General features: G+C 43.4%; 1 protein-coding gene across 2 annotated transcripts in view; it reads left to right on the top strand.

Moving 5' to 3' along the window:
• The window catches only part of TRABD2A (TraB domain containing 2A), a 105,864-nt gene that overhangs the window by 53,966 nt on the left and 26,137 nt on the right, over positions 1 to 25,761 (top strand). For both annotated transcript variants that reach the window (XM_053289042.1, XM_053289043.1), the window contains exons 3-4: positions 10,433 to 10,579; positions 11,719 to 11,893. In XM_053289042.1, coding sequence (XP_053145017.1) covers positions 10,433 to 10,579; positions 11,719 to 11,893 — 322 coding nt within the window. The remainder of the gene's footprint in view (positions 1 to 10,432; positions 10,580 to 11,718; positions 11,894 to 25,761) is intronic.

The following is a 25,761-nucleotide window of genomic DNA, read 5'->3' as shown; positions in this document are numbered from 1 at the left end:
AATCTAAGCAGCAAGCCTACAAGCTGCTAGAGAGCTCCTTCTCTCCTCGCCTTTCAGCTGATTGGTGGGTAGGCGGGGCTTCCAGAGAGGCCTCCCTGCAGGCCTCCCTGAAGCCTGAACTCGAGTACTCCAGCAGGCACCCACAAGGAAGGAAGGAAGGAAGGAGGCAGGCCGAGTGGCCATCGCTGGCTGCCTTTTACCCACCACAGTTCTCTGCAGACCATCTGCCCAGCACAGACCAGCCTTTGCCTGCTTAGTAATGGAGGAATGATGTGAATTCCTTTTTGTGGTTAAACCCCCCCCCCACCCGCCATATATAAGGATCTACTTGCCATAGGGCTTTGATATGGGGAGGGGTGTGGGAGGTTGAGAAGTCTCTGAATATTTGAAACAGATTGGAAAATTTGCTGACTTAAAAAAAAACTATCTAAAAAGTCCTATAAGTGGCTTGTTTCATGGCAGAAAATTACAAAAACTTCTGGAACAAACAATATTACATTTTATTCATTCATTCATTTATAAATGCACTTATGTTCAAGTTGTTTTGCAACCCAGAAGGTCTGAGTGAGAACTGTGAAGCATGTGTTGTGCTTTTATTTTATTATTCTTTAGAAATGCCAAGCATGTCCAAAAACCTCACTCACACTATTTACACTGTATGTCATCAGTCAGTATGATTCTGTAATGATATGAAATGTTAAGGAGGCCCTGCACATGCTGATTCGCCCCCCCAGCCCCACACCCCACTAGGGATGACCCTGCTTCTGAGCACCTGCAGAGAGTGGTTTTTATCTCAGTAGAGCGAGAGACTACAACCAGCCCTACTTCCACATTGGGGAGCAGGGAGAATGACTTTTAGGACAGAAGGCATAACTTCAGGAGCTTCTTGAGCCCTGGCATGTCTAATCTATCTTAAAATTTTACCAAGAGGCAGATTCCTCATTCTCTCCCCCCCCCCCACTTTTTTTTCTGCTGAGGAATGGTGCTAATTCTTGCTCTTTTCTCCATTTCTCCCCACCTATCTTCCTTGCTTCAGTGGGACTTACGGGTCTCCTATAGGGAGCAAAATAAGCTGGGAGCACAAATTAGTTTGATTTGCTTTATATCCCTGAGCATGTGCAATCCTAGATGCACTTACCAGGGAAGGAACTCAGACAGTTGAATGTAATGGAGTTTATTTTTAAGTAGACATGCTTTTCTTGCCAGTAAGTCCCTTAGGTTTCAATGAAATGTACTTCCAGCTAAATGTGGTTCGATTTGCTGCCTGAGGCTGCAATTCTCCACACACATACCTGGGACTTTTACACACAGCAGGCTTTACTGCAAGTTTACCAGAAGGCTTTACTGCAAAACTGAAGTTGTCCCAGAGAACCAATGCAAAATAGTTATTTTTTTAAAACCTCGGTTATAAATCAGGCTGTACTCTAACGAGCAGTGAGAAACCTGAATTGTGTGTGAACTGCTCCCCAGGGACTCACAGGGACTTCAGGGTGAAACTGGCCAACCTGTGAATGCAGCACCTCCATTCCAGAGGAGATGTGTGTTAAAGGGCTTTAAAAGCCTCGTGTGAAAAACCTCCTCGAATCAAACTTTACTGAATTTGTTCAGAATTCTGAGAAAACATACATAGGCTCACACTGCATGGCTGAAAGTCTCCTTTGCTAATCGGCAGCGAGTGGCCAGTTTTAATAATTAGTGTTTTTAGTGTGTTCTATGCATTAAAAGTAGCACAAATATATAGTATTCAGTGTATATCACTATATAGATTGTGAACTGTGCATGTGTGTATTCAGTGAAATGTATTTCCAGGCAGCATACTTATTTTGAAATATCAGACTTAAATCCTTGGGGGCCTGGAGTGTGCGAAGGCCCTGGACTTTAGCGGGGGGGGGGGGGGGGTGGCGGCGGCGGCATTTTAAAAATCTCATCTCTGGGCCCAATCCAACCTTGCTGTGCCCCTGCTTGAAATGCATGAAGTCATTGTGGGGTATATTTCCCCATCTCCTCCCCAACCCCAACCAAGGAAGAATGTATCAAAAGGGGTCATGAGCTCTTCAGTTCCATTAGCTATACATTATTTCTAGTGTTCTTCCACCAGTACTCATCTGACACTCACTTGCCACCTCCAACTATGAGTTTTGCTAGAGGTGTGTGAGCCCCTTCCAATTTGCCTAAAATTTTTTAAATGGGCTTTATGAGTATGCCTCTTGAAAACCGCAAGGCGGGGTGTGGGTGGGATTGAGCATTTGATATGAGCACCAGAAAAGTCTGATTATTTTCTCTCCAGTGTTTCTCATTCCCTACACTTCTACCCCGAAGCCCAGCAAATTTCACTTTGGGGAAGGGGGTTGAGGTGATGGACAATGGAGAGTTCTCATCTAGGCAGGAGAGGCCCTGCAAGGGTTCTCCATCATTGCAGATGGGACACTGAGTACCATTTCCCCCCATGATCCTGGCCAGGTGTGACACTCGGTGCACCTTGTGAGACTTCACCTGCCTGGAATGGAATTCTTCCTATTGCCCTGCCCCCTTCCCCAAGGTAAGGTTCCCCACCTTGGAGCAAGGAGATGGCAGAGGGGCAAAGAGGGCCAAGGACTTCAAGTCCAGCCCAGCTTAAGTAGTCTGTTTCTGCTCAAAGTTGGGGCAGCCCATTTGAGAGGTGGGAGTTTTCATTTAAAGCTTCTTTCCTCTTTTGAAGTTTCACTCCATCCCTAGCTTCCACTCAGTTTTGTCATAAAGAATAATATACAGATGAAAGATCCAAAAGGTAGCCCCGGCATAGAGATTTTCAGGAATGCAAGTTATGTTTCCAATGCCATGTTCTGTATTATTTGTGTTGGGTCTTAGGATTGAGATGAACATAAGCATTCTCTCCTCATTTCTTAGCCAGTTTATAAGCATCAATCTTTGTGCTTTGCAAAACTTATCTTCTGGTAAACATTGAAAGATCAAAGTAACTAAGTTGCTTCAGTAAGAACTCTATTTATGGTGTGTGTGTCTGATTTGCCTTGGGAACCCAATTTTAGAGCTCAAAGGTGATTTAAAATTAAATAAAGAGCAACTTACCCATATCTCTATCACATCAATAGGGATGTGTTCACATCCCCCCCCCCCTCAAAGCGGGTTGCAAACAGGCTGCTTTCTCAAATGCAAGGGAATTTTGCTTTCATATCAGTTAGCATTGATAACTAATAAGTGTGGAGCCAAGGTATGGTGATGGTGTTTTGGGGTGTGTTTGTTGGTCTTGGTGTTTTTGGTCCAACTTTTGTCTAGGAATTGGCTTTCAGGATTGTTATTTAAACTTTGCATGACCTCTGTAGAATTGTCTAAGTAAGAATGACTCCACACTTAATACAGCCATCATGTTTGGTGCAGATACACCAGTGTTTACACAGATATTTCCTTCAGCAAGCAAGTGGTGAACCCTGACAAATTTTCTTGGGATCTAAGAGCCAGCCCCAAAACCTTGGAGCCAGACAGTGGACACTTAAGAATATAAGAACAGCCCTGCTGGATCAGGCCCAAGGCCCATCTAGTCCAGCATCTTGTTTTGCACGGTGGCCCATCAGATGCTGCTGGAAGACACAGGCAGGAGTTGAGGGCATGCCCTCTCTCCTGCTGTTACTCCCCTTCAACTGGTACTCAGAGGCATCCTGCCTTTGAGGCTGGAGGTGTCCTTTAGTCCTCCAACTAGTAGCTGATGATAGACCTCTCCTCCATGAAGTTATACAAACCCCTCTTAAAGCCATTCAGGTTGTTGGCTGTCACCACATCTTACGGCAGAGAATTCCACAAGCTTATTATGCGTTGTGTGAAAAAGTACTTCCAGTTGTTGATCCTAGATTTCCTGACAATCAGTTTCATGGGATGACCCCTGGTTCTTGTGTTATGTGAGAGGGAGAAGAATTCCTCTCTATCCACTTTCTCCACACTTGGCAAAATTACTGAACTTAGTGGCAAACATTGAAACTAATCACACAACACAAGCTGCCTGGGGAAACCCAGGCAGATCGCGTTGTATGGAGCACCGGGAGCCCTCCAGCCCCAGCTGCTCCAGACTTGGGTAGCCCAGCTCCTGCACCCAGGCCTTTACCAAGGTAGAATGAACCTAACATTCATTCTACTTCAGTAGGTGATCGTGTGCACGATCACCCTGGGTAGATTGGGCTCCCAACCGGCCTGCTGCCATTTTAGGCAGCAAGCAGGGGGGAAGAAGTAGCCGCACAGAGTGGAGCAGCTGCTCGTGCAGTGCACCGTGGGCTCTTGGAGGAACCAGTGCGAGCTTCCCCCTCCTGCTGACGTTCTGCCACTCACTGCCCCAGCACTCATGTGGGCGTGCAAGCTGCAAAGTTTTGTGGAATGTTGTGCTCATCTGCAGGGAGGCAGGTGGGAGCCTGCCTCCCTGCAAGCTCTTACGAAGCCCAGGTAAACCGGCTGTGTGCACAATCTTATTGTGTGAGGAGGGTATATGGGCTTCTCTTTATCCGTTTACAAGCAATGTTCTTAGAACAGAAATGGGGTCACCTAATATAACTGGAGATTTTTTTTTAATTATATAGACCTCTGAACATCCAAATCCAGACGCCTCACTTAAATTTCTGGGTGCCGACTCGCTGGCAAATGGGATTTGTCAAACCCTGCCTTAAGCAACCATGAACCTGCTCTGGGAGACCTATTCCAATCAGGCTCCATTTGGAGGCACATGCATATACAGTGCACAGGTGTTTGTGTGTGTTCTCATTCATATGTGATTGCTGCAGAAAATACCACTGGATCTGCTGCAATTATATTGGTCATGTAATGTGCAGATCTCCCTTAGCCCTACTGAGAAACAACGGCCTCTTCACCAGGAGAGGCTTTCAGTGGAAAATGAGAATTAACAGAAATATAACTGAACATCTGATTAAGAAACTACACTCTGGAAATGCTGGTGTCGCACCTGCACCTACAGCCAACAAACAGTCGTTGCATAAAATATGGCTCTGCTTGGAAATTTTGCCCAGTCCTTTTCTTCATCTGCACTTGGACTGGTTTTTCAGAGGGTCTTTTGCAATAGCGAAAAACGTTCAGGTTATAAGCTTTGAGGAGGGCTTCAAAAGCAGCTGAGAGGCAGGCGTAGCACATCTGAGGAAGTGCACAGCATCTGAGCAGAGAGTCCCGCTTTTCTTCTCCGCACTCGGCACGAACCATTACCATGACAAAAGAGGATTATTGACTTTCATAGCGACGCTGCCTTTGATTCGAGGATCGCTTTGATTCAGGGCAGCAGTCTTATTTTGCAACACACAGAGCCCGGGTCTCCTGCTTCAGGTGAAGAGAAGGGGGAGTGGAGGAACGGATCAGTTGTGTCGGTCTCTACAGCGCAAGTGGCTTGAGGGAGAGTGAGTGCAGAAGGCTGTTGTTGTGCCCAGAGACCATTAAAAACAAATCAACTGCCGAACAGTCCTCTGAGGCAAGGAAGATGTTCTCCCTAAACTATAATTCAAGGAGCTCAATGGCTATCCAAACTGAGAGCTGAGAAGAAACACACATACACACACCCCACATGCACAGAAGATGAGGCAAACGGATCGAACAGATGTGGGAACTTTTGTTGAGAGGCCTTGGAGGCTAGCGGGGTGGCGATAGGCTAATTTGAGGCACATAATGCCAGGTCTCTTTCATATGCAGAGCAGTGCTTTGATCCGGCCTGGATGAAAGTGATGAAAAGTGGAGAGGATGGCTGGGGGTCTTTTGTCTTTGACAAAAAAGGCATCTGCCGGGCTCTAGCCCCCCCTCTACCCCACCCCCTTAGCCTAGCAGGCTTCTCCAACAATACTGGTAAAAGGGACAAGTGTCCCCCCACCCACACCCCTACCCTGACAGCTGAAGAAATCTCAGCCAGGAGAATGAGGCCTGAAGCAGTATGTTGACTACAGAGCTTAATCAATTTTTTCCACACTTCCCAAAATTGTGTATGTGTGTGGAGGAAGAGATGGCAGTGGAAATGGGGAGTTGAGTCTGTGTGCATTTGTGGGGGGAGGGGGAGAGTTTTCTAATAAAGTTGTTACTTTTGTTCTCCCAATACATCCTTTCAGAAGATGCTTTGATGTTGGTGTGAATGCATTTTAGTAGGGATGGGGCGTCCTGGTGCGGGTTGTGGGGGATGAGAAATATTTTTGAAAGGGCAGCAAACTTGGCCCGGCTTCCTCCAAACCAGCCTGAGGAGGGTTTTGGAATAACAAAATACAGCACAATGCAAAGCAGCAGAAATCTGCATTCAGCACTGTTTGTTAGGGGGCAAAAAACAATCAAGCAGTGGGGCACACTTTGGTTAGCCAATGCAGACTTTCCAAATGACTTCCTCTTATTTTGCAAACTTTCTTCCGCATTTCCATTAGTGAGTAGCAATTCTGCCTTAATGGATACTACCTGCAGAATTTATTTTGAGAAGTAGGGCAAGGGGATTTCCCAATATTGAAAATACCTCATCTGTTTGGTTTCCCCCTTTTGTAACATTTCTTCCACTAGCACTGCAACTTTCTTCGGAGATGCAGTCATGGGGCAATAGACAGTGGCAGCAGTAGTAGCATATGGGGTGAATAATGGTAGAAAACCCAGTGTGCTATCAGGGGCAAATGTGCAAAATGCACACCATGAAAGAAAAAGAAATGCCAGCTCTTCACAGTGCTCCTTAGGAAGACTGAGACTTCCTGCTTACCCAGAGCAGAGCATTAAAAAGCTACAGAAGTGGCTGTATTGTTTAGTATCTTTATTTTTCAGGATTCTACCTTTGTAACTACTGAACATATTATTTGTCATAACATCAGGTCTACTTGTCCTGTCAGTTTGAAATTTGGCATGAAGAATCTACCTGCTAAGGGGAACAGGCTGACCAAATTTCAGAAACAACTGATGCTTCAAGGGTAAATAGCTTGTGGGGAGTGTGTTTAATTTGAAAAATGGCATGAGGAGAGGATAACCCTTTCCAGTGCCACAGCACCAATCTGACTCCTTGATCCCTGAGTTGCTTTTCCTCCCCCCCCCTTTTTTTTTTTGCAAAAAGCCCCATGGAAGATCTGATCATGAATCTCCCAGTAACTCATCTGGTTTGGACCTAAAGCTGTGGTCAGTGGGATGTCGGTCATTAATATATCAGTCTCAAAACATGCCTTTACATTCTGACAGCTGGTCCCTTTGAAAGCTGTTTAAGCTGCAGAGAGTAATGCTTGTGCCTGATTAACCAACAGAGAAACCAGCAAAGTTGCTATTCAAGTTGCTATGCTGCCAGATATAGTACTAGCGGGGATTCGAACCAGCAATCTTCTGCTTGTTAGTCAAGCATTTCCCCGCAGTGCCACTTAAGGTGCCCAAATACCTGTTTTCCTTGACTTGTGTCCCTTTCTACATCCTCCATCTATCACATACCTGTTGCTACTATCTGAACTGGCCTTTCTCTCTAACCCAAAGAAAAGTGTGTATGGAAAGCAGAGGGTTTGTATGCAGCTAGGTAGCTACTGCCCGCAAAGTGTCTTGAGCTTCAGTGCTGCCTGCAGCTTGCAGTAGAAGAGGGTTGGTGCTGAAAGACAAAAGGATGCTGCAAAATATTATGTACCTTTTACTCTGTAGTAAGTCCCATTGCACTTGGTGGGACTTGCTTCTGAATAAAGAAGGGGTCACCCTGCTTGTGATTTCTCTGGCACAATTTCAGCACATTTGTAGTTCTTTTTGGAACCAACACTTGAGTTATACCACATTCACAATGAAAAATTCTGCCACTATGTTGTTTTGACTTACACTGGTGACACTTTGGTTTGCTGAACAGGCAGGCTTTTGCTATGATCCATATCAGCCTGATGGGAGCTTAGACTCAACCCTCCATCTGCAAGCTGAGGATTCCAATATTAACTTGGTTTGGGGGTGTATATAGCTGTTTTTTAAATACTCAGGTGCTATATTACAAGAGAAGGCATGACCCAGTCTCTTATGGGTATTGATGTGGTGGTAGAGGGGATCATCATGGGTGGGTCATATGAATGCACAAGGATCACTCAAGGATCATCAGTTTCAGGTAAGCAACATGTCCTTTCTCCAAGGAGTTTCAACAGCACTCGTGGAAGACTAGATTGTGCCTTAAGCATAATTTGTTCTTTCTCAAGTGTTTGAACAGCATTTAGTTACTCTCTTAATACATTATTCAGAGCTAGCACAGTGGCTAAGTGAGTGAACTGTGAGCCAGGAGGTCCCTGTTCAAATCTTGCTTCACTAGGTGGCCTTGGGCAAGGCACTACTTCTCAGCATGAGCCTTTTTCATTCTCAATATGGGGATAATACTGACCTATGTTACAGATTTGATGTAAGGATTGTTGAAACAATGTGAAGCATTTTGAACACTCAGAGTACTATTCACTGAGTAGAAAAAGGAGGTTTCCTTCTGAAACGAATTTCGAAAAGGAAAACAGGAAATTGACAGATTGCATTTATTTTCGGGACCTATTTCTGGATAAGCTTGCAATTTATCCTCTTTTTCCTTTTCCATGCAGTGCCACTGACTGAACAAAAGCATTTCCACAAAGAAAACACCTTTTTAAAATTCACAAGCTCAGGAATTTCCCCTTGTTATGAAAGCTTGGGACTGTAGGTCACTTAACTGTGTACTGAAGATAAACTTTACACAGAGGGTGCAGTGTTTGAAGTTGCACCTGGTATCACAATCGCCTGATGTGATAACTGTATTGGGAAGCTTTTAGGTTCTGTTTCTGAAAAAAACACCTTCCATTTATCACAGCTATTAGCTTTGACTGATCCATCTGCCATAAAGGCACCATTGTTTACAGAATGTAAAAGAATATCGGCTCTTTAACTATAACTTTGTTCACCTCCTTGATAAGTCATGTTGTATTTCATACAGATGGTATCATAAGTGGCATAGTGTGGCTGTTAAGTCATAGTAAGGAAAGGTGCCTTTTAAGAAAGTTCTAGTGCAATGGGAGAGCAGACAAATTGAAGGAAGGTCAACTTTTTAGCAGATTTCTTTTTAGCAGATTTCCCAATACAACTTTTTAGCAGATTTCTCAATGCATTTCAATCATTTGGGGGTGGGGGTGGGGGGATTTTTAAAGCAGATTTCCCAATGCATTTCAATCATTTTCTTTTGGCCGGGGGTGGGGGGTGGTTCAGCATCTGCCTAGAAACGCAACAGCCCAAACCAGCACACTGGTGTAATTTGATCTCTAGGTAAACAGCTACCAATAGATCGCCCTGTTTGACATTTAAACATTAAACTAGTGCTAATAAAATCAATGCTGGAGAAAGCAAACTAAGGGCCAAAATTCAGCATCAGGCTACAGTCTCTTGAGTGAGTCACTCTTGAAGTAGGAGGGCTGCATACCTCTTTCCATTTGGACTATTTTTCTGCTCAAAATTGCTCCCTTTAGCTGTTTCTCCCTGAGCTTTCCCAGACAGCAGGCTTTACCTGAACTTGGGTCTTTCTGTGTGCAAAGCAGATCCACTTCCACAGAACTCCACCTCTCCAGAGTGGGAGTGAAATGGGGAAAGCAACCCCTCCCCACCATTATTATTCTATGCAAGATTATAGTTTGACTGTTTGTGGTTTTTATTTATTTATTTTTTTAAACTCTCAGGGTTAAGTCATACTCAACTGCATGTAACCTGTAGTTTGACTATTACAATTATGCGGTGCGATTCTCTCTTACCTCCAAAGAAAGCAAGTCTCACAGTAAACTACTCTGAGACCATTTTTAGCCTACTTTCCAGAGGCTTATGAGATCTTACCTATATTTGTGTGTCCATGTCACTACCACCCCATCAATTTCACAATGCCTGGATCAATATGAACCAAATCAGGTACAATTGTAGGGACACCTCAATGGCATTGTTTGTGATGTCAATCACCCCAATTCAAGATGGCAGACGTGCAAACTTTTGAGGTGCAAATGGGCTAACTTGTGAACTGCCTAACCAATTTGAACCAAATTAGAGTTGTAGTGAGTGGCACACAGAGACACCTCAACAGTGTAGTTTGTGATGGTGTCATCTACCCCGATCCAAGATGGTGGATATATGAATGTTTGAGGTGCAAGTGGTCTAACTTATGGACCAGCTCACCAATTTGAACCAAATTTAGTAGGGATAGTGAAAGTAAAGAAGGCAGATTATTTCTTACTAGAACAACTCGTTTGTTTATAAAGCGGAATATAAATAGTAATAGAACAACAACAAATGTTGCAATACATGGATGAAGGTGTGTAGTTGCCTAGTGAGTTATTGTGAAACTTCTATAAAGCCAATATTCTTGTTAGGTTTGATTTGTTAAAGATGTGGGGTGGAGTCAAGTTTATTTTCCATATATATTTTCCATATACTTTCTTTTAGTTAATGAGTTAAAGTCTTACGTGGAACTCTGCCTTTTCCTCCCTTTCCCCCCACCTAGGTGATCTTTGCTTTGAACCAGACTCTTTTGCAGCAGGAAAATCTCCGAGCAGGCAGCCTCCAGATTCCTTATACAACCGAGGATCTGATCAAGCATTACAACTGTGGAGATCTCAACTCCATCATCTTCAATCATGACACTTCTCAAGTGAGTCTTGTCCCCTCCGCTCCTTGTACTCCATAGATGATTGCTAACTCCGCTTCTGCTACTAGGGAGCTAGCGTTCCAAAGAGTGAGAGCATTTCAAAAGCACACATTTTGCTATTAAAAAGCATGAATACTTTGCTTTTTTGTTGCACTTTCACTTCCTTTTCCTAGTTGGCTGCTTCTGACTTGTTAAGCTGGCAAGATGGAGAGTTTAAAATATTGAGGAAGTTAAGTGTTTCCTGCAATATAAATGAAATTGCCACTTTTGGTCAATTTACTGTGGTTTCCCCCCCTTTGTCCGCCCAAATTAAAACGTTTACAAGGGAGGCGGCGAGCTGCAGCAGCAAGAGTAGGCAGCATATACCCAGCTTTGCCAGCCACAACCACTGTGTCAGCACTAATGACCAGTTGGAACACTCTTCCCTCCGGCACCGAAAGCAGACAAGCTTGGTGCCAGAAGGAGAGCGCTTGTGCTTGTGCCACCCCCCCGCCGCTGGAGTGGAATGGATGGGTATGGGGAGAGCAGACCCTTTCTATGTCATCAGTGGTGGTGGGTAATCTGCTGCCTGAGATGATGACCTCATTTGGCCTCCTGATGGAACCCGCTCTGGGAACACAGAGCAGCACCTCCACAGTGGCCCCTCTTCTTGAGAAGAGCTGCTCCTGAAAAGTAAGAGTGGGGCACTCTGTTCAGGGAAGCAGGCCACATCTAATGGCCTGCTTCCATTCCCACTACTTAACATCTGAGCTAACTAGATGTTACAGGGATGCATGGTTGACCCACATCTCCCCAGTAACATTTAGTAAAAGAAAGGTGTAATGTGACATCTTCACAGTCAGTATTTCTTTAATCATTGCAACCAATGAACAGGCGCAACCAGTGTTCATTGTTCAGCAATCAATGAACAGGAGCAGGGGCAAATATGTTATTCAAATACATGCTGAATGTAATTGTGTGGTTATTTTATTACATATTAATAAAAGGGAGGCACAGATCGGTCACGGAAGTATTCATCATAACATGTGCTTGGGCTAGAATATCCTCATCAAACTTTTACTGTACAAGCATCACAGAAGAATATTGAACCTTAATTCATATTGCTTTTTTAAAAAAACAAACACCCTACATTTCTTTCATAGGTCCCAAATTTCATCAACGCCACTCTGCCACCTCAGGAACGCATCACTGCTCAAGAGATTGATAACTATTTCCGCCAGGAGCTTATCTACAAGCGGAACGAGCGGATGGGCAAGAGAGTGCAAGATCTACTAAAAGAGTATCCTGACAGAAGTTTTTTCTTTGCGTTTGGAGCTGGTACGTGTTAAGGGCAAATCTGCATGTTGTTTTTATGTATTGCTTTGCTTGTTTTTTCTGTCATATGGCTCAGTCATGAATTGCCTTTTAATGGTCCCTGTTGAATCATTGGGACTTCCCATCCATGCCGATCTGCTGAGAGATGAGCTGCATAAGTCAAACTGCAGCAAGATGTATCTTTAACATCTGAATGTGCTTGATACAAATAATATGAATGCTGAGAGGTTTTTTTAAAAAGGAGGTATGGTCATGTACAGAGCATCAGCATAAGATTTAGTGGTGGTACTGGGGTAGTTCCATAATCTTTAAGCTTCAAAATCACATTTGGGCTGTCTTGGGATCCTGCTGAGAGAAGTAGGACTTAACTGTTGTGGGGGAACATGCCTGGGCTCAGGCCAGAAGCTTTGCTATCTATTGAGGAAGGAAGTCCTGCTCCTTAATGCTGAATGTTTTGGGGGATAGGCTGAAGTAGCTCAATGGTGAGAGAAAGGCACTCCATATACACTCAAATGGACTTTTTATTCTACCATGACTTTCCTGGGTGATTTTGTAAAGGCAACAGATTGGAGAGGCTGGTGCTAAATAGATGTGATTAAAGGAGTCAAGATGGACTTATGAGGCAAAGACTGAAAGTATTTATTATTATTATTATTATGTTGTTGTTGTTGTTGTTTACAGAGTCAGACAGGTGTTATTGACTGGTTTGTTTTATCTAGACATCGAGTCCTTCCCAAGGACCTGGGATGGCTGAATTTTATTATCAATGTTGTTGCTGTTATTATAGATATCGTCACAGAATATAGGCTGTTCTCAGTAATGTTGCTTTTTGTAATTGGCTGATGGTGATTTCTGTGGCCCCTATGGTGTTGAGGTGCTCTTCAAGTTGTTTTGGAATTGCACCTAGGGTGCCAATTACCACTGGGATTATTTTGGTCTTCTTCTGCCACAGCCTTTCAATTTCGGTTTGTAGATCTTTGTATTTTGTGATTTTTTTCTATTTCTTTTTCTTCTATTCTACTATCCCCTGGTATTGCTATGTCGATTAGTTTGACTTGTTTTTCTTTCTTCTCAAATACAATTATATCTGGTGTATTGTGTGGCAGATGTTTGTCTGTTTGTAGTTGGAAGTCTCATAATATTTTTGCATCTTCATTTTCTTCAACGTTTTCAGTTTTATGGTCCCACCAATCTTTGGCTACAGGTAGCTTGTATTTTTTGCAGATGTTCCAGTGTACCATCCCTGCTACCTTGTCATGCCTTTGTTTGTAGTCAGTCTGTCCGATCTTTTTACAACAGCTGATTAGGTGGTCCACTGTTTCATCTGCTTCTATACAAAGGCGGCACTTGCTGTTTGTTGTTGACTTTTCTACTTTTGCTCTTATTGCATTTGTTCTTAGTGCCTGTTCTTGTGCAGCCAGTATTAAACCCTCTTTTTCTTTCTTCAAGTTGCTATTCTGAAGCCATTGCCAGGTCTTCGTTTAAGAATGGCAACTTATTATTACAACTACAGTGGTCCCTCGACTTACGTATTTAATCAATTCCGAACGCACGTTCGGAGGTCGAAATTTTCGTAAGTCGAAGTGCGCACCACGGAAGTCTGGAAACATTCGTAAGTCGAGGAAACCGCATCTAAAAATTCGTAGGTCGAGTAAGCTGAATCTAAACCGGCAACTACTTCCGGTCTTTTTTGTCGCTCGTAACTCGAAAACATCGGATGTCGAGTAGTTCGTAGGTCGAGGGATTACTGTATACAATACTTATATCTACTTATATCTACAATACTTATATCTTCTGTATAAAGAATCTACACTCAGAACACTTCAGAGACAACAAAACCCAGTACCCCATGGGTTAGCAACCCATGGGGGTGGTTGGCATCCTCTTTGCACTAGACCACCACTCACTCTGGGCCACCCCAGCACCCCACAAGTGGATTTAAGGTTTTTCTCCATAGGGAAGAATGGAAGTTTCAGCAGCCCCATAACTGCACTTGGGGGGTGCTGGGGTGGCCCAGAGCGAGGGTGCCAACCACCTCCATGGGTTGCTAACCCATGGGGTACTGGGTTTTGTTGTTTCTGAAGTGTTCTAAGTGTAGATTCTTTGGTAGCATAAAAGATTTTCAATGACAAACCATGAATCCACTCTCATTGCTAACCTTAAAGACACACAAACTTCAAAAATCACTTAAAAATCAGCCCTTTGCCCAATTCCTTTCAAATAATTCTGATAGCTTCCTTGCCCACCTTGGGAACTACCACCCACCACGCTCCACTCTAGGATATCCCTTTCTCCCCGATGTGAAGCTATACATTTGCTGCAATCCTCATTATTCTCTATGAGGAATTCCAAAATAACGTTAAAATTCACCAGTAATCAGAGGAGTGTCCGATTGCCTTGGGACTTTGTGGATAGTAGGCACCCCTGGTTTTCTACCACCTACCCCACTTTTGTGCCCCTAGGTGCTCCACAATGGGGGATACGGGCTGGTTCGGGTCCTATTATACCCTATGAGAAAAATAATTAAAAATATTTCAAATATTCATAAAATATTATAGGGGTGTCTGATTGCTTCGGGGTTTGCATGGTTGTTGGCACCCATGGGTACTCCACAATAAGGAATAAGGTTGGAGTCCCATTATATCCTATGAGAAAAAATAGAAATAATTTTCAAAAATTCATAAAAAATCATACGAGTGTCCGATTGCTTTGGGCTTTGGGTGGCAGGTACCCCTGGGTGCCAGCTACAATCCTACCAATTTTGGGGTGTCTGAACCAGTTCGAACCGGTTTGAATTTGAACCGAACCAGGGGGAGGTTCGAGCAAAACCAAACCACCCCCTCCTGGTTCGAACCTGGTTCGAATTCGAACTGAACTGGGCAAACCAGTTTTGTGCACATCCCTAATTACCTATATAATACTTAAAACCTACAATTCTTAAAACCTATTATCACAACTATACCATAAGAAATGGCAACTTATTATGACAACTTGGTTTAAGAATGGCAACATTTTTATTTATTTATTTATTTATTTATTTATTTATTTATTTATTTATATTATTAAATTTATATACCGCCTTTCATTAAAGCAATCCCAAGGCGGTTTACAGCAGAAAATTTAAACACAAGATGATAAAAAAGACACAATTAAAATATCAAATATTAAATATTAATTATTTCAATTTCTATACCGCCCTTCCTTCAATTTCTATACCGCGCTTGCAAAAATGGCTCAGGGTGGTTTGCACAGAGAAATAATGAATAAATAAGATGGACCTATTAGTAGTAGGACCTACTACTACATGTGGAATAGATACTATTGGTAATGAAATGATGTTGGATAATATCTGTTAAGGCATGACTAATAATTATCTAATGACTAATATTAAGGCATGACTATAATTAGTAGAGGGAGATGGTATGCATACAATTCTATACAGAACTTTGCCCTTCCTTCATCAAACAAAGGTTACATAGAACAGGTCATGTGTGTGAGTATTTTTTGATATTGTTGAACAGCACCATATAAATATCTAGAAACAATGTGTCCCTGTGACACATTCAGTCAGTTCTTTGCAGACAAACTGTCTCGCATTTGGGCTGATCTGGACTCCAATATTTCTGCAGGTCCAGTAAGTGGGGTATCTGGCAATCCCTCTTGCAATACTAGATTGGAAAAGTTTTGGTTTGTGATTCGTGAGGATATAGACAAGCTGCTTGGAGTGGTACAGCCTACCACCTGTTCCTTGGATCCTTCCCCAACATTGCTGATTTCATCTTGCAGGGAGGTTGTTGGAGCTGGCCTGGTTGATATCATTAATACCTCACTGAGGGAGGGCAAGATGCCATCTTCTCTGAAGCAGGTAGTGGTCAGACCGCTTCTTAAGAAGCCCATTTTGAACTCCCTGGTGATGGATAATTATAGGCCAGTTTCCGACCTCCTATGGTTGGGTAAGATGATTGAAAGGGTGGTGGCTGACGAGCTCCAAGCGGTCTTGGAGGAAACTGATTATCTAGAAACATTTCAAACTAGCTTTAGAGAGGAGTTTGGTGTTGAGATAGCTATGGTCAACCTGATAGATAACCTTTGCCTGGGAAATGACAGATGGAGTGTGACTCTGTTAGTTCTTTTGGATCTCTCAGCAGCTTTAAATACCATTGACCATGGTATCCTTCTGGATCGCCTGAGGGAATTGGGAATAGGAGGCACTGTTTTACAGTTGATAGATTTCAGATGGTGGTGCTTGGTGACAGTTACTCTTCAAAACAAGAGCTATTTTATGGAGAACTCCAGGTCTCTATTTTGCCATCAATGTTATATTGCTGGGTGAGATCATCAGGATTTGGTGTTGGATGTTATCAAATGTGCATGATGGCCAAATCTATTTCTTCTTATCAACATCAGGGAATGGTGTTAGCCCCTTAAATGTCTGTCTACAGGCAGTAATGGGTTGGATGAGGGATAATAAATTGAAGCTGAATCCAAGCAAGAGGGAGGTGCTCATTGTTGTGGGTCATAATCTTCAACACAGGATAGAATTTCCTGTTCTGGTTGAGGTTTCACTCCCCTAGAAAGAACAGGCTCATAGCTTAGGCATGCTCTTGGACCCAGGTCTCTCTCTGATGCCTCAGGTTGAGGCTGTGGCCAGGAGTGCTTTTTACCAACTGCGAATGACTCGACAACTCTGCCCATTCCTTGAGGAGAATGGCTTGAAAACAGTGGTGTACCAGGTGGTAAATTCCAGGTTGGACTACTGCAATGAGCTCTGTGTAGCACTGCCTTTGTATGTGATTCAGAAACTTCAGTTGTTCAAAATGTGGCAGCCAGATTGGTCTCTGGGGTATCCCGGAGAGAACCCATGATGCCTGTCCTCAAACAGTTGCACTGGCTGCCAGTATGTTTCCGGGAAAAGTACAAATAAAGCCATTAAGGGCTTTACCTGAGGTTACCTGAGGGAACGCCTCTCTCTACAAGATCCCCACCTCTCATTGAGATCATTAGGAGCGGTCCTTCTTCAGGTGCCACTGGTTCATTTGGTGGCAACTTGGGATAGGGCCTTCTCTGCTGTTGCCCCTAGGTTGTGGAATGCACTCCCTGTGGATATAAGAGAATTGTCTTCCTTAGAGGCCTTCAGGAGAGCCTTAAAGACCCAACTTTTTAGCCTGGCTTTTAACGCTATCTAGTTTTAGTTGTAATTTAATCTGCTTTTGTTTATTTTAATGTAAACCACCCTGAGCCATCTTTTGGAAGGGTGGTATATAAATCAAATAAATAAGTCAAGAAGTAATGGTATTTAATAACCACTGTTTAGGGCTGTCACTCAATCGGCTAACAAGTCTTTAACAGTATGTGTTTGAATCAAATGATTAATAGATTAAACCTGCAAAAAACTGCATATGAATAAAATAATAGTTCTCAAGCAAAAGGGTATGCTTTCTTTGTTTTTAGATGATGCCCGAGTATTGTAGCAGATAGTTGAGACATTTCCTCCTTCACAAGTAATGAGGAACACCTTTTCTAAAATGCTGGCTGCCACCCATAGTTTTGAGAAGTACTTGTATTAAAAATATTTTAAAATGTTTTTAGAAATCTCTGTCCAGTTAACTTAATCTTATTAATCAAACTGAGCTGGTTCAGACAGCATTCAGAGCATGATTAAATCTTAAAGTCACACGTTGCACTTCAGCCTGTCCTCTCCTCTCCCTTGCCCACACTGAAAACAATCGACTTCCAACTGTGGTTAGAAACAAGCCAGGATCAGTTGTGATGTCTGCACTGACCGATCTTGACATATTCTATCAAAACCTGAGATTATGGTTTATTTTGCTACTTTGGATAGAATAAGCCAGGATTGATCAGTTCAGATATCATCATGTTTCTAACCACAATCAGAAGGGGTATTCTCTTGGGGCACATACAGGAAGATGGGAGAGTGCATACACCCAAGGCTGGTTGACAGCACATGAAACCAAAGTTTATCTTAGCTCCACATGACATCCAAATCAGTCTGCTAACAGATTGACTAAATTTTGCAGCCCTATTGTTGTATGTAATGGCCATAATATGTATGGTGTTTTTTCTGCAGGAGTTCTCTAGTCATCTGTATTCCCAACTTAAAATCTTAATTGACCTCATTTAAGTTGGAAAAGAGGGAACACAAGCTTAGTAGACTGTTTATTATAACACTCATACATTAAAAAAATCAATACAATGCACAATCATTCTATAAAACAAATGTATAAATAAACCTTAAAAAATAATTCATTAAAATTTATTATTTATTTATTACATTTCTGTACTGCCCTATCCATTCAAAGGTTCTGGGCAGTGTGCAACAACCAAATGTATTTTTAAAATTAGCAACAAAACAATACAAGTAATAAACTTCTAATAAAAGCTGTAAAAAGAAAAGTACTAAAATGTCTTTACAAAAACAAAACAAAAAAAACTCTTAACCATCTGCTAGAAAGTATATGATTTTGCCCTCTGATGTTATCATCAGACATTATCACCAAGTGCAGCACTTTACGCTGATTGGTATTTATAAGTTTGGTGATACTATTGGGGTGGAGGCTAAAGCAGCTCCCTGCCTCTAGTGACTAGCCTTTAAAGATCAAGCCGCCTGCCTGCCTGCATAGCTCCACCATTGCTCCTATTTGGTCACACCAGAGTGTGTCGGAACTGCCCCCTGCCCCCAACACGCAGACACACCCCCTTCCCTGGATGCCTGGAATAAAGTAAAAACAATTCCAGGATTTCATTTTCATGGCTGACAGTGTGCTTCAAGCCTGGAAATCATTACTCCGTTTCCAGCTTTTTCTTCAGAAACAAGACCAACTGGACTAAAACAAAGCTATCTTTAAAAATATTAATTTCTGTAAAGCTAGCTATTGCTTTGGCTTGCTATTATAAATCTCTTTCATTGCTGCTAAATACTCTCCCAATCAGAATAAATGTGTGAAGAGCCCTTAAATACTTCATTTTTAAAGCTTTCTGTCTATCTTCTTGTAATTTATAGTATCTTGATTTCTGTTTTTGTTGTTCAGTTTCTGTTGTGTGCGCAGTTATCGGATGCTGTTGAGTTATCTCAGCAGTGTATTATGCTTATGTAGTTTAGTGAGTATTTATGTTTCTAGTATTATAAATCCAGTATAAAAACAATATAAAATCAGTAGTAATCATTAATCTTAAAGTATAAAGTAAAAGGAGCATGAAATATAGAGAGAAGAAAGTTTGGGAACCTATCTAAGTTGGTATGGCATTCTGCATCAATTATGTGCTGTTTGATAAGTGTTCTGGCCTGCTCGTAACCCAAGGAAAGTAGGTGGGGAGGGGAGAGTCCAAGTAAGGATAGTTTGGCAGATAGAGATCACTTCCATGTGGATTGGAATCCATCCATCAATGTTGAGGGGGCTAGGCCCATTGGGAGGAGGGATAATTTCAGCCAGTAGTTGAGTATGGACAGCCAGACTCTGGCTTCCACTTTCACCAGGCTCACTTCCAATTGTAGAGCGGTGTTAGAGACACAACAGGGGACTTGCATTACTGTTCTTAGGAATTTGGATTGGATGAGCTGTAGGAGGGCAAAGCTGGAAAAAGGGCCAAGCAGGGCACCATATATAAGTTGTGCCATTGACTGACCTTCAAATAGCTTAAGGGCTGCGGGTATTTATTGGCCCCCTTTTGATTGGAAGAATTTTAGAATGGCAGCAGTGCTTCTCTGGGCATTTTGGGCAACATATCCGCCATGGGCCTTCTAGTCCCACAAGCATAGAAAACCACCCCCAGCTATTTGAAGCCTGAGACTTGATTGATGTTATTCCCATTTATATGCCAGGAGTGTGTCCTAGGTATCTTAGTGAAGACTACGATTTTGGTTTTATGGTAATTGATTTCCAGTAGGTCTTCCTTGCAGTATTGGGCGAGGGCCCTCAGTGCTCTTTTAAGTCCTATGGGAGTCCTTGAGAGGATGGCTGTGTCATCAGCATAAAGCAGGGTGGAGATATGTTTTTCTGCCAGCTTTTGGGGGTTGAAGTCTCGGTGATTTTGATGGCCCACCATTTCATTTATATAGAAGTTGAACAGGAGAGGAGCAAGAATGCAACCTCGATTGACACACTTATGGGTTGGGATGGCGTTAGATAAGTGTCATTGTGGGTTGCATCTAATTTTCAAGGATATGTTGTCATACAGAGTATGGATGAGTATGAATAGCAGGTGTCAATACATTGTGGAGGCTTCCAGTTTTTTCCATAGTTTGAGTCGTGAGATGGAGTCAGAAGCAAACTTTAGATCAATTAAGGCTACATACAGGGAGACTGAGTTCATTTCATTATTGAGGTGAGTGGAGTACTTTTCAATTAGGTGCTGGAGGACAAGAAGCACTGGTCAGTTGTGGGTTGTCCCTCCCTGAATCTGGCCTGTTCCACCACTAGGATGTGTTCTTGTTCCAGACAGTTTCCAGTATAGATGTCTAACATAGAGTTTGCTGACTGTGCTGAGCAGGCTGATAGGTCTATAACTGGTTAGGTCATCCCTCCTGCCCTTTTAAAAGATAGGCACTATGACTGATAGCTCCCAGTCCTCAGGGATACACCTGTGCTCATCTATGGATGTGAACAGCACAGCCAGAATGGGAGCCCGCCATGCTGAGTTGATTTTGATAAGCTCAGGGGGAATTAGGTCAGTACCAGGAGCCTTCCCAGGTCTTAGCTGGGAGATCAGGTTCATGATCTCAGCTGGTACCACCAGTGGCCATGGGGGCAAGTCCTCTGTATCTTTCTGAGTGCATCCGTGGTCCACCTATTCACCTTTGTACAATTAACTGAAGTGCTGTTCCCAGGCCTCTTGTGGGATGAAGCTGTCCAGATGTATCAGGCCATTACTAGGGAGGTCCATGGTGATGTGCCAGAATAGGGCCAAGTCTTCGGTTTTGACTGCTCGAATAAGGTGTGACCAAGTTGCTTTCATGGTGTCTCTCTTTTTGTGTTTCAGTAGTTGCTTGTATTGCCTCTTCTACTTGAGGAGGTCTGCACCATCGTTAGATTTGTGTTGGCCTTGTAGGTGTTGCACTTAGCAATGAGCATTTGTGTGTGTGTGGCTTAAATGCATTCGGAATCGAACCAACATTTGGAGCAATGCAGATGCGGCTTGGGACAGCCATTGTTTGTTTCTGCGGGTTAAGTGCTTTTGTAATTCCTGCACTAGGTTGTTAATAGCTTTTGGGGTTTAAGTTAGAGGCATCTGCAGAGAGCAGGGAGTGGTGAATGGATTGATAGTGTTCTGAGGTTTCATTATTGCAATGTTGAGTTGGGTGGACCATTTGATGTGGCAGACCCTTCCCGCTGGTAGGATGTGAGCTTGGTAAAGCGTCTCTGTGCGGAGCTGCTAGGCAAAATGTTAAAGGTGTAGGGTGACTGGAAAGTGGTCATTGTCAAACTGAGGTGTGACCTTGAAGTGGTCTGCAAAGTGAAATAGGTTCCCAGAGACAATTATATAGTCAATGACACTCATCTTAGTCCCAGCGCAGAAGGTAAATTCTGCAGGTTGTTTTTCAACAGAGCCATTAAGGATGTAGAGATTAAGAGGCTATTCACACAGTGGGAGAAAATCAGGCTAGCGGAGACTGCGAGCCCAGTGGTTCTTAAGCGGGTAACCTGTTTAATTGCCCCTGCCTTAAGCCCAGGTTAGCGAAGTGAGTGCTCCGCTAACCTGGGCTTTCTGATCATGAGTTGGCGCTGCTCTGCGCTGCGGCAACTCACGAATAGACCCCTGACAGAGAGGCTGAAAAGCAGCTTCCCGGCTCAGGGGTCTCTCCAGCATGCCCTGTGCACTTGCACAGGGCATGCTGGAGCTTCCGGGGGCCACATCGCCTCCGATCCTCCCAGCCCCCGCCAGCTCTGTAACGGAGCCAGCAGTTGTGTGGGTGGCCGCCCCAGCCACCTGGGACTGCCTGCTCGTGTGCGGGGAGAGCGGGCTAAGCCCGCTCTCCCCACTAACCCTCACCAGGTGGCTCCCACTGATTGTGGGAACCGCCTCTAAGTCTGCTAAATATTAGGGCTAGGCAAAAACCAGCATAACTTGACTTCTTGTCGTTTGACTGGCATCAAAGAGGGAGTAGGTCTGCTTTGGGGTTGGGTGGGGAAATTAATAAAAATGCAAACTGTCGCAAATGACTGAATGGAAAACACTTTAAAAGCCAACCATACAAAAAACTAACCCTAATTTTGAGAGGCCTAAATACAAAGGAACATTTTCAAGTGCTTTCAAAAGGCCAGGAGTGAAGGAAAAGGAGGGATTCTCCTGGGAAGGCATTTCACAGTGTGGGCCAATAACTGAGAAGACCTTGTCCCACATGCATGATAATTGGGCCTCATCAGGTATTGGCATGAAGAGCCCCCCACCCCACCCCAAGACCTTTTGGGCAGAGAGATTCACTTGGGAGCAGGTGAAGATCCTCCTCCTCTGCGCCTGAATGGCTGGCTACATGCTAAATCGTAGCATACCCCTCCTCTCAGCATGACTGGCTTCAGAAATTTAGCATGAAATACTTCCGTTTGAATTAATAAAACAAGCAAATTTCAAGCAAACTTATTTCATTTCAACAAGACTGCTTATGAGTAACTTAGTATGGATGTAAACCAGTGACTTAAGAAGTCTGTCTCATAACTGTAATATTTAAATTATATTTAAGTGTGTGTGTGTGCGCACGTGCACATGCGCACGCTCACATGCACACACACAAAATATCTGTGGAATACCTGAGCTGAAGGTTTGTGACAGAAGAGATACACTTGTTTAAAAGAGAGGCTGAGAACCCCTGGGCTAAGGGGCTGAGCAATTGTACCCCAATACCACCTTGATTCCTCTTCTCAAGGTAGGACGGTAACCAGTCCAAGACTGAGCCTGCTAACCCCAACCCCTTGAGGTGACCATCAAAGGTAATATCTTGGTCTGTGGTACTGAAAAAGGCTGAGACATGGGCAAGCAGAACAAATAGGGATCCACTCCCCCTGTCCAGTTTCCAGTGTAGGTCATCAGGGCGGCCAAAGTAGTTTTAGTCCCAGATCTCGGGAGGAGACTGGATTGAAACAAGTCAAGAAAATCTGTATGTTCCCCAATGGAGAGAGAATATGCCTGGACTATGAGCTGCAAAATACTGTATCAGAATCTACCTTTGCCGAGCTGAGAACAGAATGAAATTAGACTGATCATGCTAAACCAATCTGAATATATCTGGGTCACTTTATCACTGTGAGGGGCATGTGCCTTATCTGCACATGCATAACAAGACAGTGGGATAGCCTGTACAGTTTCATGCTGCATATACCGCCTGTGTTTAAAAAGTAGCACATCAGATCAGGTGTAGTTCGAGCCTGGTCACCTTTCTAGATTTCCCTACTAGCAAGGAGTTGTGTGTGCATGTTTTTTGGTTTTGTTTTCTGTTCTTAAATAGAGGAGAAATGAGGAATTACATTCATCATCTGCAGCATGGAAGCAGGATCTTTCTATTCTGTCTTTTTGGGATTCTCCCATCTCATTCTGCAGCCTGTGTAGCCCCGGCCTGATTGCTTTGCCTTGAAGGTGTCTCCTCTGCATGTGAGGAGGGCGAATGACAGGCACAACTTTGGAACTTTCCTTTCCCTCTCTGTTTGTTTAGCAGTTTCTGAGAGACAGCGACATGATAATAGTGGGATTGTTGCAGTGACAGCCCCCCAGCAGGCGTGTACTTGGTGGAAGCAGATACCACATTCAGAGCTCCAGAGTTCACACAAAGGCCACTTGGCATAGAGACTCCTGCAAGGGTGGGGGGATGCTGACTAAGGATTTACCTGCCATTTCTAGCTATAACAAAAAGTAGAATCTTAACAAGCTCCAGCTGAGATCTTTGAAAGCAAAGTCAAGCAAAAACAGAAGGAAGTAAAAGATTAAGTTAAGGATAGGCAATTGGAGGCCCACAGACCCATTCTGTTCCCTTCACCCAGGCCTTTTCTGATCTGCTTCCCAGAATAGCCCCCAATTCCAAGAATACTTCCCACCCCCACAACCCCATTATGCATTTTAGTCATTTTTCTCTCATGTGAGCCAAGGCACAGCTGAGGCTCCTAAAGTCCCACCCCTCCGTGAACAGCATCAGAGTGTCAGTACATCACTTATATACCTCTGGCAGGCAAATGGAATTGCAAAGGTAACATGCATAAGGGAACAACTCTAACAGGGCCTCTGTTGCTATGGTGTGCGGGGTGCGTGGCTAAAGAGTCCTTTGCTTGTGTCTTGAAGTGATGGTTGGATTTCATAAAGTGTGGGGAGGGATGCAGGGCTGGCTCTGTTGTGGAGCAAGCTGCTTCAGGCAGCGGTTTGTGGGGCATCAGGCTTGCTTAGTATTTTAATGTGTGTCTATAGAGAGAGAACCAGCTGGAAAATCCATTTCTCATGTATTCTACCAAAGACAACCACAAGGCTCTGTGGTCGCCAGAAGTAGACACTGACTGAATGGCACACTTTTACCTTTACCCTAAGCATAAACAAAGAAGAGTGTAGGAGTGTGGTTTAATAGAAAAGAGGAGAGATTTGAAAGACGGAAGAGTATGGGGAGAGATTATTTCAGTAGAAAGCGAAAGAAGGGGGTGCCATTTGGTGCTCCATTTCAAGCAGCAAAATGCCAGCCCTGCTGAGCCCTCTGGCAAAGCCCCACTTGCTGTTCATTCTAGAGAGAAATTAGTTAAAGAGCCCTTTGCCTGGGTCTTAACTTTCCTGTGAATGAGTAAAAAGGTTAAGTGTGCCGTCAAGTCGATTTCGATTCCTGGCGACCACAGAGCCCTGGGGTTGTCTTTGGTAGAATACTGGAGGGGGTTACCATTGCTTCCTCCCATGCAGTATGAGATGATGCCTTTCAGCATCTTCCTATATCACAGCTGCCTGATATAGTAGCAGCGGGGATTTGAACCGGCAACCTACTGCTTGATAGTCAAGGATTTCCCCGTGGGGAGGGGAAATTCTGTGGGACCTCTTCAAGTTAGTATAGTTTAAAAACAATAGCCCATAGCATTTATATAGTGCTTTAGAGTGGTCAGAGTACTTAATATGCATTACCTTGTAATCCTTACAACACCATTATAAGGTAAATTAATATTATCCCCATATTGAAGATGGTGAGGAGTGGGGAGAAGTTGAGCTTAGCTTGCCTAAGTCCTCCTAGTGAGTTTATGATAGTAGAGATTCAAACTAAAGACTTCTTAATTAATCACTCAATCTCTCAATTACTATGATTTGTTACTGGATAACATTTGCTAGATTTGTTTCTCCAGTTGTTTTTTCTGGCAAAGTTGATGATATACCAAATATATGTTTACAATCTAGACAGCTTACAACACTGTTGAATTCAGGCTCATCGATAATGTGACTAGACCATACCCAATCTCGATGTTTCACAGTGACAACTGGTGTTTTGCCTAGCTTCGACCTCACACCCATTCTGTCTATAGGGTTATTTGTTCAGTAATGTCTATGGGGATGCTGCTGTCATTTCGCTATACAGTGGTTCCTCGACTTACAAAGTTAATCCGTTCCGAACACACGTTCGTAGGTCGAAATTTTTGTAAGTCGAAAAGCGCACCCACGGAGGTCTGGAAACATTCGTAAGTCGAGGAAACCACATCTAAAAATTCGTAAGTTGAGGAAGCCGCATCTAAACCGGCAATGACTTCCGGTCATTTTTGTCATTCGTAAGTCAAAAACTTCGGATGTCGAGTAGTTCGTAAGTCGAGGGACCACTGTACTAATACTATTGGCAGTTATATTGTCCATAATAATGAGAGTAAGTCTGCAAAGCAAGAAAATCAAGCATTTAATGTTGAATTAAAAGCCAT

This window comes from Hemicordylus capensis, chromosome 2 (genome assembly GCF_027244095.1).
Source record: "Hemicordylus capensis ecotype Gifberg chromosome 2, rHemCap1.1.pri, whole genome shotgun sequence".
Taxonomy (NCBI): Eukaryota; Metazoa; Chordata; class Lepidosauria; order Squamata; family Cordylidae; genus Hemicordylus; species Hemicordylus capensis.
The sequence above is the reverse complement of the archived record's forward strand: the minus strand, read 5'-3'. Positions and strand labels throughout refer to the sequence as shown.